At 41.1% G+C, this 13,833-nt stretch overlaps 1 protein-coding gene across 4 annotated transcripts in view; it reads left to right on the top strand.

Annotated features, from left to right (window-relative positions):
• Nucleotides 1–13,833, top strand: part of CCDC88C (coiled-coil domain containing 88C) — a 122,752-nt gene that overhangs the window by 72,167 nt on the left and 36,752 nt on the right. For all 4 annotated transcript variants that reach the window (XM_043515964.1, XM_038406408.2, XM_038406407.2 and 1 more), the window contains exons 8-13: nt 485–669; nt 1,414–1,495; nt 1,966–2,124; nt 8,511–8,657; nt 10,725–10,869; nt 12,406–12,587. In XM_043515964.1, the coding sequence (XP_043371899.1) occupies nt 485–669; nt 1,414–1,495; nt 1,966–2,124; nt 8,511–8,657; nt 10,725–10,869; nt 12,406–12,587 (900 nt within the window). The remainder of the gene's footprint in view (nt 1–484; nt 670–1,413; nt 1,496–1,965; nt 2,125–8,510; nt 8,658–10,724; nt 10,870–12,405; nt 12,588–13,833) is intronic.

The raw sequence follows: 13,833 nt of genomic DNA, 5'->3' as shown, positions 1-13,833 counted from the left end.
CCTAGATCTCTTAACTTCCCCCTCTTCCTACTGTTATTGATTTGACTCTTTTCAGAGTAGCAGCCGTGTTAGTCTGTATTCTCAAAAAGAAAAGGAGTACTTGTGGCACCTTAGAGACTAACAAATTTGACTCTGATTGTATTCGTTAAAGCTGTAAATGGCTGCAGTTTTTATAAAAACTCTAAGCAAAATAAAGTCCTTATCTGAAACACTAGGAAGTAGCGTATTCCAGTGGTCAGCAAAGGGCCGGGAATCAAAATTGTGTTCTATTCCCAACTCCGCTACCAACTTCAGTGTGTGACATTAGGTACATCACCTGTACCTTCTGTCTTGAGTTTCCACATCTGTAAGGTAGGCTAATGATTACCCACCTTTACAAAGTACTTTGAGATGCTTGAGTGAAAGGAGCATCTCAAAGGAAAGGAGCAATAAGTCCAATGTATTGTTATTTCTTGTTAATGCCACTGGCTCTCTCCTTTTCCAGCTGATCGTGGATCTCACTCAAGAGAGAGATTATCTGCAGTCTCAGCAACCACCAAGTCCTCTGAAAACATCTAGTCCAGACTCTTCACCAAAGCTAGCCAATCATCTCTCCAATGAGGACAAGCAGCACCTAGCTGTTGAACTGGCAGACACAAGAGCAAAGCTGAGAAGGGTCCGACAGGAATTGTAAGTCACTAAGCACCTGGGCTGCTGGAGAAACACTGTCTATTTCAGGTTCTTTGCTAACAGCGTCAAGTAAATGTGTATTAAGTCTGAGTTTGCAGCATCGGGTTGCCCATTGGCTTCAACACGCTGACTTATCTCTGAGTTCTACACGCAGACTTGCTGCAGAATTGGGTCTTGTAGGTTACAGGTCGGGGGTTGCTCAAGGAAAGGATGTGCGCAAAGTAACTGGCATCGCTTTCTCCCATCTTCCCTCTTTCTTCTCACCAATCTCAAGCCTCCATTAGTGTCTTTCCCTTCCCTCTTTTCTTGCCTTCCCCCACCTCCCTCACTCTTTCTTTCCCTTTTCCTTCTTTCCCTCCCCACCCCAATGCCATCAACTTGTTTCCCCTTCCCCACATGCATACACATTACCGTTGTTTGTTGGCAGTGATTGTTGAGAAGGACTGATTACAAATGGCAGTTAGCTGTGGCAGCAGGAATGGCAGGTGAAATGATGATTTAAAAAAGAGAGACAGTCCCAAATATCCTGTGACTCAGGGCCCCACAAGAAAACATCTGTAGCTACTGGTAATTTTGAAACTGGAGCAGCACCAAGAAAATCTAGAAGGTCTCGTTTCCAGATTACCCTGGTAGACTCCTGTGACTAATACCCCCGGCATCTTGCCATGATGCTAATACTATAAATATTTTTCCAGGAACCCTTGTTTATATTTTTCTTATTAAGTTTTCCCTAATCATTTTTAGGGAAGAAAAGTCTGAGCAACTTGTGGACACTAAACATGATGCAGAACAGCTTGTGCTAGAGCTGCAGAAAATAAAACAGGAGGTAAGTGGAGCTTCTTCAGTTGTAACGCTGCAGTGACACATCACTTTAAAAATTGCTTTCACTAGTAAGATAAAAATTCTTCTGATGAAATTTGAATGATGGAACCAAGTTACTGCAGCATGTTGTGTGTAGATCTGATTGTGACAGAGTAATGCAGTGACTTTACTGGTGAGAGCAGGTCTCATATCTGCTCAATTTTACTGACTAGTCCAATAATGCCTGGAGCATATACAATGCTGATCACTGAAAACGGAAGAATCCCTGTAGGCTGAGTTACCACTCAATCCTGCAATGAGTTTGATGGCTAATTGAAGAGTTCCCCACACTTGCACCATGGGGACACTCTTGGCTTTCCATTCATTTCTGCTCATTTGGACTTGGGGGCAGGGGAAGGGGTATGTCATTAGTTTTACCAGCATTGGGGAGGGGTTAATTTTATTTTTTTCTTGTTTGTCTGACCCTTTTCCCAGAATATCCACCTGGCAGCTGATGCCCGCTCTGCCCGAGCATACAGAGATGAACTGGATTCACTGAGAGAGAGGGCAAACCGAGTCGAGAGACTTGAGATGGAACTGGTCCGGTGTAAAGAGAAACTGCATGATGTGGATTTCTACAAGGCTCGTATGGAGGCAAGTGAAGACCAGGAAAGAAATCTGCTGTGCAGGTCCCATTTTCCCTGGTGCTGCTCACCAGTTCATGCTTCGTTTGTAATCACACTCACTCTACCAGCACATTAAAGCAAACTGAAGTTCCAGAAAATACCTGATGGATGGGATTTCTGAAAGCACTCGGCAGTGGCCTAGCTTTGCTCCCCCATTGGAGTCAGTGGTAAAACTCTCAACAGTGACAGCAGGGCTAGGCCAGTGCTGAAAAGCCCCCTCATTATAGATCTATTGGGTCTCCACTAAGTGGCTGACTGTAGCAGCCTTGTTCTTTGACACTACAGGTCTGGGTCCTCTTTGCAACTTCCTTGCAGGACATTTTCAAACTATCTTTGTGCCAGAGTTGATTCTTTGGCCAAAATTTTCCATTTGTGAGTACTCTGTGCTAATTATCTAAATAAGTGGCCTGATTTTTTCAGAGGTTCTTAGCATCTCCGGCTCCGATTGAAGTGACCAGAAATTTTTAAGTATTGATTCAGATGGAAAACTTTAGGAATCAAAATCTGCAAATGTTGGCCTTCGTAAATAACAGAACAGGAGTACTTGTGGCACCTTCGAGACTAACAAATTTATTTGAGCATAAGCTTTCATGAGGTACAGCTCACTTCATCGGATGCTTATGCTCAAATAAATTTGTTAGTCTCTGAGGTGCAACAAGTCCTCCTTTTCTTTTTGTGGATACAGACTAACACAGCTGCTACTCTGAAACCTGTAAATAACAGAGAAACTGCTCTTAAGTGGAGTTTTTGTACCTATAAGTTTATGCTATTAGTAATACCAATATCCTCTGCTTAGCCACTTCAGGACACTGCTCATCCTATCTTCACACTCTTTCTAGGCCTCTGGGGTAATCTCACCTTAAACTCTTGAGATCCCCTACATTTCTCTGATACGGAGGGATACCTGCCACCCCACTTCAGCTCACCCACAGCCAAGCACCTCATTCTACCCCCTGGAGTTTTTCTACTGATCATTCATACTAATTCTTTTCCACCTAAAACTAATAGAGAGGGAGAGCTGAGGATTCTGTGCTAGAAACATTGATGGACCTCTTTTCTGGTAATGTGGGAAGATAGCAGTGACCTTGTGGCAGGAAGGGTTGCCTCAGTGTCAGGGCCATCCTTAGGGGGATGTGGGGCCTGGGGCGGAAGTGACGAATCCATCACTTTCGGGTCCGGCCTGCGGGGCCCTCCAAAGCGTGGGGCCCGGAGCAGTCGCCCCGATTCACAGTACCCAAGGGACGACTGTGCTCAGTGCATTTGCATTAGCCTTGTTTGCTTCTGTTCGTGCTAAAGAAAATGGATAGACTCAACGTGTGACTAAGATTATGGGAAACAGCTGTCAACAAATACTTCACTGAATCTACTGTATATGAGGTCCAGAACTGATATCAAACTAATATCGAAGTCCTCTACCTTACAGTATCCAACTTGCTTGTTTATTTCACTGTGTATGAAACCTTTATGGTAACCAAAAACAGATGCAGAACAGGACAAAATTCTTCTGCTTGTCTTGTGGATAAATATCTGATTGTGACTGTCATGCCCCTAGCAACAAAGAGAATGCTTTGGGCTGGTTGAGTAATTCTTTGCCCTTTCAATGGAAGAATGTGGCACTTTAGCCAGTCAGATGCAATCAAAAGACTGTCTGAGATTGATTCTGGAGGCTGAATCTTGGAATAATGTAATCCCACTTCTGCTTACATTGAAGTCTGTGGAAATTTTGCAATTGACTTCAAGATTGGGCCCAAACTGTAAGCAGATGAAGCCCCTGGCTCTGAGATAATGGTGTTACTAAAACATATGCCCATAACACTCCCTGCTGAAAACATGGCTGTTCTTTATGGTTTTCAAACCTCACCTTGTAAATACATTTTTCTCTTCACCAATTTAGGGGACCAGCTGTCCACTGCATCTTATGAATAGGTCCACTAAGCCTGCTGAGTATCAAATGTATAAACTGCAAACTGAGGCAGGTTACTCTCTGCTGGCAATTTCCAGTTTACTGGAATCTCTTCCTGTTAGTCGTCTCTCTCTCCTACTCCCTCAAGCTGGCAAATCAGTTGTGCATTCACTCTATCATGCACACTAGATAGCAGAGGCATGGCTTGACAGTTTCCCTTCAGCACTGTGCTGCTGTACTTTAGTCTGTCCCTGCTGCCCAAAGCATGCAGAGTGGAGTTGGTTCTGGTAGCATGGGAGAGGTTAGTGCTTCCTCTTATCTTCATCTGAGAGCAAGAGGGAATCCATTCTATTGTACTGTACTTGGGTTCTCAGCACTGTGGTTTGTCCTAGAGCCAGCAATACCCTCAAACTAACCATTTCTGTTTCCTGTGTGCTAAGTTAACTTGAAGATCCATAATGTAAAATTTACAGTGCTCTCCTTTATCTCTTTCTTTTCTTCCATCCCTTATGCAGTCTCCCATCTCTGTCTCTTCTGTGTTGGGTGTCGAGGTTCTGCATCATAGGTGAGCTTCTGAGCTGCATCTCTAAGAGCTGCAATCTGGAGGCAGGGGATGGAGCAAAGGTCACTTTACATCTTCTTGGCACCTTTCTAACTCTGTTTGCTCTAGGGGTCAATGTGTCCTGGCGTAAGTTAGGAGCTGCCTTAGCTGCCTTTGGGCTGCTCCACAGTGTAAAATTGCCAGTATTTTGCATTCCAGCCACTCCTTGTCCTAAATATCCTTTGTACAAGGGCAGCATAAGTCTGTCTCCTTTGGCCTTATGCTGCCCCTGCCGACTGCATTCAGGAAATTCCCCAGGGGAGATTCTGGCCCTCTTATGTTGCTGTACCAATGTAAAGGGGCTGCAATGAGGCCAGAATCTGATAATATATATGTCCTGCAGCCAATGTTATCCCTCAGTTTCCCTTCTATTTCCACCCTGCCTCAAGCAACTGTCCTTCAAAGTGAAGTGTAATGAATAGGACTTAATTGAGAGCTGTGCCTACTCACATTCCTCTCGCCTCCTTGAAAAATAGCTGGATTTACAGTTTCCTCAGAACCACTCGCAGTGTCAGAGCAGGGATCTAGTTCTAGTCTCTCACTTGACAGCAAGAGATACCGCTAGGCTATAAAGCTGATGCAACTCCCTGACGCTTATTGGTAGCTTCCTAAGCTCCCAGGGTCTGAGACTCTCAAACAAATTTCACATAGATGGGGCAATTAAAATACAGATGCATAAAATATGTAGGCCATCATTCTGTAGTAAAATGATGCTGTGGGGACCTGGGGATTTCACAGTGTTGTCAATAAGCTCTGCAAAATCAGTAACTGAAGAGAAATATGTTGGTGCTTGAGGAAAAGGCCATTTTAATTGCATGCACTTCAGTGAAGAAACATATGATGGGCACTTAACAAGCCTCTGGTTCTGGTACTTGAAGTACAGCCATGAAAAACATGCCCCTAAAGAATGTCATCTCCAGGAAGTGGTCATGAAAGTGCCATATGAAGGGCAGACCATATGAGGCAGTTTACAAGAGGTAAGAGTAGAGAAATTGGAGTGAGACTTTAAGTAGCTCCTTAAACCACAGGCTAAAAGTCCCTAAAGTCAGGAGGGAGATTGGAGAAGCTGCCTTAGAACAAGTGCAAAAGGAGCAAGCCTCACTGCAAGCGAGCAAGACTTGACATGTCTGAGCAGGTGAATGTTTTCCTTCCACGTCTTTCATGACAAGAAGAAATTACCAAATGCTGTTTTAATTTGATTATAGCTCTAACAAAACACAATGCAAATACGGTCTATGGACTTGCCCGCTGTGGTGGCTTAATGAGGTCATAGCTATCAATGTGCAGGGGCAGGCTTAATGCAGTGCTTCCTTTGAGGAGGTGGTTCCCTCCAATGTAAAAACCCTGCTGCAGCATTCCTCTACATTGAGTCTAGTGCTGCTCCAGGAGATCAGATTCTTTTCGGAGACTAGGGAGTCTTACTTGCATTTTTTTTCTCCCTCAACTGCAATAAGTTTCCCCACAGGGTAATGGGAAGAAATTCCTGTGAACATTTTAAAAAAAGCATTTCTTTTACATTTTCATTTAGTTTGATGGATGCAAAATGCAATTATTCCAGGGCATTTGTTAACATTTTTGCAGCTCAGCAAGAGCAACTTCCATTGCATCAGATATACGGACTTGAGTGTAAGAGAGAGAACTCTCCAGTTTCAATTGAATAGAAGACACTGGCTCCAATCCTGCAAATACTTATGCCAAGATTTAATTTTAAGTGGTCTACTCATGGGCTTAAATGTTTGCAGGATCAGGGCCCATGTTGTTACGGCTGCAGACCAAATTCTATGGTTTAATTCAGTTAGAGGTTTATGAAGGCAAGATCAGAAATTGTTGGATATTTTATAGTCATAGTTAGTTTTAAGGTAAATTTCCTTTAATTGATTTTGGAATCTCTTATAAATAAACGTATAATAAATCTTAAAAGACCATAGATAACTATTCTGTGCTGTTGATTTAAAAATATGCCACAGCTAAAAAAACATTTTCAGAGTTTTATTAATTAAAAAGGGGAAAAAAAATCTTCATTCCCATGAAGAACACACCCAACCATTCTGCTTATCTAATACAAAAATGATTTATAGCCAAACTAATTCTCAGGTCAGTTGTGCTACCCAAGGGTTATCTGGGGTGACATTAGTTATAATATGCTGTGATTAGAACAACTCTACTTCCAGGCTCTGAGACATAACTTTATAGAGCTATCCTGGAGTAATTACTTAAATTAAGTTTGCACTATAAAGATGACCTCAGAAAATGGGTGCAAGTAAATAATGTTGGCCTAACTCTAACAGGCTTCTGCAAAAGGTTCTTAATTTAAGATTTCATCAGAAACATTCTGATCTCTGACAGGTCTTCCTCCCCCTCACCCCTCAGGCACATGCCTGGTGCGTATCTCCCATTTCTCAAATATTATGGCTCCCAACGATGTGTGATTTGCAAACAGAGATCAAATATGTGTACACCTTACTTGGCACAAAGTTAGACTCTTCATGGGACACTGAAATAATCAGTTCTTGCTTGGTAATCAGTTTCAGAGGTAGTTCTGAGGCGATGTTTATTAGCTCAAGCACCATCTTACTTCTCACGACTGTGGTCCAGACTGCGCAGGACAGTCCTTTAAATATACTCTGATTGACCCATTGTTTCAATATGAGTATTTTTGGTACTCATTTTACACCCAGCATGCTGCCTGTTTTTAACTCCACTCATTCGCATCTGTTTTGGTATCGGACAGCTCAGCATATCCATCCTCTCTGGTCAAACCTGGCCCAAAATTTAGGTCTTAAAATATCAGCCCTGTCTACACTATGGGGGGGATCGATCTAAGTTACGCAACTTCAGCTACATGAATAACGTAGCTAAAGTCGACATACTTAGATTGACTTACCATGGTGTCTCCACCACGGTGAGTCGACTGCTGCCACTCCCCTGTCAACTCCACTTGCACCTCTCTTGGCACTGGAGTACAGGAGTCGATGGGAGAGCGCACAGGGATCGATTTATCGCATCCAGACTAGACGAGATAAATCGATCCCCGCTGGTAGTTTCAACATTTTCTCTTTATTCATTTACTCACTCATTTTGCAGTCACCATCATAGTATCTCCTGTGAGCATAAAGTACAATCATCCCTATTTTATAGATGGGGAACTGGAGCACAGATCGATTAAGGGACCTTCTTTAGGTCTAGGGTAGCACAGGGTGTCTGTACCAGAGCAGGGAAACAGAATCCAGAATTCCTGAGTCCCAGTCCAGCCTTAACAAGCTTAACAAGAACATCCTTTCTCTTTTTGTAAAACCAAAAACAAATAGAAATGTTTCTCCATGGATTCTTACTACTAGTGGAAATTGTTCTCAAAACATATTAATCTAAAGTTTTGCAACAGCTTTGAACTAATCAGTTTCAGTGTGATGGGGACTTAAGTTATTCCACACAATAGGTGATGGAAGTGCTGGTTCTAAACTGTAGCAACAATAACCAGAGATTTTTCTTTTGGGCCAGGAGATTTTTTTTTTTCCTGCCAAACTTTATTTTCAAGAAATTGCAGAACATCTCCACCCCACAGCACTCTCTATTTCTAAGGAGATAGCTGATGGCTAGAGTTTTGCATACTGCAGGAAAGTCCTATATGAATGCCAAGAAATGCCTGAAGATTAATTGGTCAGCTGCTGACTCCTCCCACTGGCTTTAGGATTAATTAGGGTTAAATTGAAAGCCTTTTTAGGCTTTCTCTTTAGTTCAGCATTAATAGACTGGTTATGGGTTATGATTAAGGGTTATGTATATATTGGGTTTGAATACATGTTAGAGCATGAACACCATTTCATATGCTGTTTTTCTTTTTGTGTTATAGGAATTAAGAGAAGACAACATCATATTAATTGAAACAAAGGCTATGCTAGAAGAACAGTTAACAGTATCAAGAGCTCGTGGTGATAAATTGCATGAACTAGAGAAGGAAAACTTGCAATTGAAATCCAAACTTCATGATGTAGAGCTGGTACACACTCTTTATTTAACTATTTAATCATATTTTTAAACTAGGGTTACATACTCTTTTTACATAATCTGTTGGAGTTGGACAAATCCCATTTACAAAGTTTTTAATGTGTCTCAGGCCGTGTGAACTTTGTGTCAGTGCAGTGCATTGTGCATGCTTAAAGCAGCATGACACTTAACTTACAATAAAAATATATCAGTAGCCCTGGTGGTCTGCATGGGAGAAGCAGACGGTTTGACAGATTTCAGGTTACATGAGCATATATCATCAAGTTTAAAATATTGAAGCTATGTACATGGATGTTAGAGGGTTTAGAATGTATCAGTTTAAAAAAAAAATCTCTTACACATGGGATATGAAAATCTGCTGCAATGAACAACTGTTCTTGCTGAAAATAAAATTTAGAGTTATTGCCGCAGTTCTATGAGGCATTGACCACTGCAAAAATATAAAATGTTCTCAATATTTAATACTACATAAATCAGAGAAAAGGGGTTATTCATTTGAACACAAATGAGAGACTTAAGACCTGGCAGTTTAGTACTCACAACTAAAAGGCTAATAAATAACATTGGATATTTATTACTGCATTAAAGATATGAAATGTTACTTCATGTGCCATAATTTTAGTTACTAGTGTTCCTCATTCTTATGGGTCGTTGTTCTGAATTCTTGCAAAGTGTGATCAATTATTAACCTGAAAAAGATTTTGCTGGAATGGAGGTGTTTGTTGTTCAGATCCAGTAGAGTTATGCTAAATGCACAGATCAGTACATTGTAAATTAAGGAAACGAATGATACCCAAGATTTTAAAAATTGGCTCATGATTTTGGATGCCTCAAATGTTGGGTACCTATCTTGAGATACCTTGAAGAGGTATGACATGCAGAGGGGCTGGCGCTCCTTTCAGGTGTCTCAAGTTGAGCAACCAAAAATGTATTGCCCCAAATCACTAACCTAGCTGATGCCTTTCATGTTGGGTGTGTTTTACCTGTCTTAGTGTATTATGTAGCATATAGAGATGGTTCTCATTTCAATGCAAATATCATGCATGTAAATATATTCAGAGTGATTCAAGTGTCTTATAAGGAGAAAGGATGGAGAGAGAGTGTGTGTGTGTGTGTGTGTGTGTGTGTGTGGTGAGAGAGAGAGAGAGAGAGAGAGAGAGAGAGCATGCCTGCACCTATATGCTACACCAGTACTTTGACTGAGAACAGCTATTCATCACTCTCTAAAGTCTATCCCATTCAATACCAACTCACTTTAATGGAAAGCTTTCTCTGTATACAAGCCTATTTTTCATCTGTTCATTAGAATAATTCCCATTTTGTCAATCAGCAGTAAAAAAAACTGACTTCCATTGGGAAATGTCAAACAGTGTCTAATTGAGCCCTATATATATTTGGTACATTTTGCATGTGAAGGGCAAGAATTAAGTCAAGAAGTTAATGTCAATTAGAAATTACTGAGATCTTACCCTAATAGCACTTAGTTCCAATTACAGCATGTGGTATAACCTGGTATGGTTGTTTTTTTAAAGTACATTATATGAATTTATTTTCCATTTTTTCACACGGTTTCTTTGTTAAAAAGTTGTGTGAATCTGACAGTGATGTGACATGAAGATTTCACTTTTTGGCATTTCAAGAAATGAAGAAAAACTGTGTCTGATTCTCTGATGCTTATCTTCAGCTTTAGGAAGAACAGAGAGATTATTGTAAAGCCCAGATAGTGTCAAAAAGTTGTGTCAAGTTAGTTGTGAAATTATGCAGGCTTGATTGTATTAAACATGTCTTGAAGTGTCCATTTAGTATTCCAGGTAATTAGAGATGGACCTAAACCAAAACCCAGGATCTTAATACCTCTGAACCTGGGGAAGTTTCATTTGGGGATCTAGCCCATCCATAGGGTGGCTTTAATCTTGGATCTCTTAATATTGTATGTGTATATTAACATATGCACACATGTTGTACAGAGGGGTCTGTTCAATTCTTGATGCATGCATCACTCCAGGCTTCCTAGTTAATAAGCTCAGCATGACTTTCCATTTGCATGCTCTTTCCACAGGACCGGGACACAGACAAGAAGCGAATTGAAGAGCTGCTGGAAGAGAATATGGTACTGGAGATAGCGCAAAAACAGAGCATGAATGAGTCTGCTCACCTGGGCTGGGAACTAGAACAGCTGTCAAAGAGCACAGACCTCTCAGATAGTAAGTAGCAGTCATAAGGTGACTCTTAATGATTATTGTGCTTGTGCAAGGTTTCCTTGCAGAAGAGGAGAGGAACAAGTTACTGCATTGGGCAGGAGCAAAACCTCAAACTCCAGGCTGAATAGTTCACATGGGAAAATAAATTTCCATATTTAACCACTTGGCTATTTATTATTTAAGTTGAGCAAAAAGTTTCTAACACTGCCACAGCTTCCAGCTTCTTTCCTTAAATTATGTAACTATTAACAATGACTTCTTTATATTTAAACCTTCCTTGAGAAAGTGCCCAAAAATAAACAAACAGCCCCATATATTGCAGAGTAATGATTCCAGGACAGGGTATTTTTAACTAAATAGTTAGTGGCTGGGAGGAGTCGATGACCCTTCTCTACTCCCTTCCCTACTCCCAGCTGATCTTTAGGTCTCAGGAAAAAGCCTGTGCTGTGAGGTAACTATTTTTAATAGAAGCTGAAAAATGAGTGGGAGCAAGGGGAAATAACTGGCTGGATATTTTGTAAGTTGGTGATTCATTTTCAGTAATTATATGCAAGACATAAAAAAAAAAATCAGTGCCCTGTATCATAGGCTTGATAGTTGGTTTCTATTTATATAATTAATTCAGTTTATAATACTAGGATACAAAATCGTATTTTAAAGACTCCTGGGATATATAACAGGATGTTACTGGCAGAAGTTTTCAGTATCAGATCTTTACTGAACACTTACCTAATCCCTCAAAGACTCATGCACATGCTTAGCTTTAAAAATATGAGTAGGTTCATTGATGTCAGTGGGGTAAATCACATCAGGTAAAGGTAAATGTGCAGTGGAGACGCTGGTATTGGGAAATGTCACATGAAATGTGATAAAACTTGTGAACTCTAAACACTTGAGGTTAAATCCTGGCTCTATTGAAGTTGGTGGTAAAACTCACACTCATAGAGAATTCTCTGTGATTGTTGGTTAGTGCATGTGTATCCAGCCTTAAAATACACACACTGCTTCAGTGTGTGCCTGTTGAAGCAGCTGGGTAACCCAGAGCACTGGCACCCATTCACGTGAGCTATTTCTGTGGTTAATTGATATAAAAGTTTTAATTGGCCACGTGCTACAGCTGCAGCTTCATGGTATAAATGATTGAAAATGGCGTTTTCCCTAGTTTCAGAAGTTGATTTTTTAAGAATTTCTATCTCAGCAAAAGTATTCTAGTCCAGTGTGTCTTACCAAACATTTCTAGTTAACCATTCAACTTAGTAGCTAATCTGATTGTTAGATATGAGACTATGAAAATAAGCAGCTTTTGCAATATCATGTCTTTGGACACTTTCCTGTTCATGAAGGGATGTAACTATTATCTATGGAAGTATGCTCCATTTTTTTATGTAGGTGTGTTTACTTAGGGACCACTCTGCCACCTTAGCTCAACTCAAGTGCTAAGGGTCTGGCCCTAATTATCTATGTTTTATGATCCTAGAAATGATAACATGTTTATGAATGTGTATAAACTCCTGCATTCTGATTCTTATGTTTCAACAGCTAGGAAGTCCTTTGTGTTTGAGCTGAACGAGTGTGCATCGAGTCGCATTCTGAAGCTAGAAAAGGACAATCAGAGCTTGCAAAACACCATCCAAGAGCTCAGAGATCTCTCTCTCACCACAGAAGAGAGCAGCCTAAAGTTTGTGGAGCTGGAGAAGGAGAATCAACAACTTAGCAAGAAGGTAACTCTCACTAGGTTCATGCTGGCCTAGCTATTTGGGAGCTGATTCTGCTGTTTAAAACAGTGTGCTGGAATTAGACCTGTTACACTCTGCAGCTTACAGCATTCCTGAGTGATGCTTGATGGCAGTACTGCCAACTCTTGCGAGCTCATGCATGTTCTGCATGAGGTTCTCAACTAATTTTTCAGTGCTTGCCTAGATAACTTATAGTCTTCCTCTTCCTTGTATATGTACTCCATGGAGCTATTCTGCCACTGGCAGATTGTGCTCTTGTCCCACTGCCTGTTCCTGTGACAAGTATTTCCTCAGCTTATTCTGTTATGGAGGAGAAAACAATGGGCTACACTCATCCTTTGTGTAATTCCATTTAAATCAGTGAAGTTACATGAGAGGTGAATTCAACCCGATATATTTTTAGAAAAAAGTCCTCTACTATTCACGGTCTTTGATTGACTTCTCCGCCTTGTCTCCTTTTCTGGCTATCACAACGTTCTGCTGCATCTCCCCTTCCCACAAAGCCACTGGTTCTTTTCATTCCTGGTAATGAATGTGCTGGTAGTCACATTTTTTGCTACACTCCCTTATCGACTGTTAATACTTTTAGCTCATGTGCCAGCCCAGCTCTGCCTTTGGTTCAGTTGTTCAGTTCTGCCACAGCCACCTGCTTTGGTTTTGTCTGACTACAGCACACATTCTGATCTCCAATTAACAGAACCCAGTGCCAGTGGGGAAACAGGATGCTTGAAGTTGGATGCATTTGAAGAATTCCCATGTAAGGGACTTAGTTCTCCTCACCCCTTTACACACACTAAACGTGATATGGGCCCTACTCCTGTCTTTTTTTTTTTTTTTTTTTTTTTGCTGCTGTAACCAATGTCTTTTGTGGTATTGATACAAGCTTATACAACACTTCAGTCCTGTAACATAACGGCTCCCCTCTTTGCTCAGCTTACCGTAAAAGATGTGCTGGATCATTAGGATGCCCTAAATGAGAGAGCCCATTTGTTGTGTTGTAGATAGTAGTCTAGATGTAGATTGGCTGATTATAATTAGCACGGCACCTGCCTCTATACCAGTGAGCGGAGGTTGACATCCCTTTACAACAGGGAGCACTTTGAGGGATGCTTTTGCCAAGGTGAGGGAACAAAAACCACTTCTCAGAGTCCCTTTCTAGGCAAGAGAGAGTCTGTAAAAATTCCTCTCTCCCTACTCCCACTCCACTCCCATGCAGCCCCTTTGTGACAGT

Source organism: Dermochelys coriacea, chromosome 6 (assembly GCF_009764565.3).
Source record: "Dermochelys coriacea isolate rDerCor1 chromosome 6, rDerCor1.pri.v4, whole genome shotgun sequence".
Taxonomy (NCBI): domain Eukaryota; kingdom Metazoa; phylum Chordata; order Testudines; family Dermochelyidae; genus Dermochelys; species Dermochelys coriacea.
This window is presented reverse-complemented; position numbering and strand designations above follow the sequence as displayed.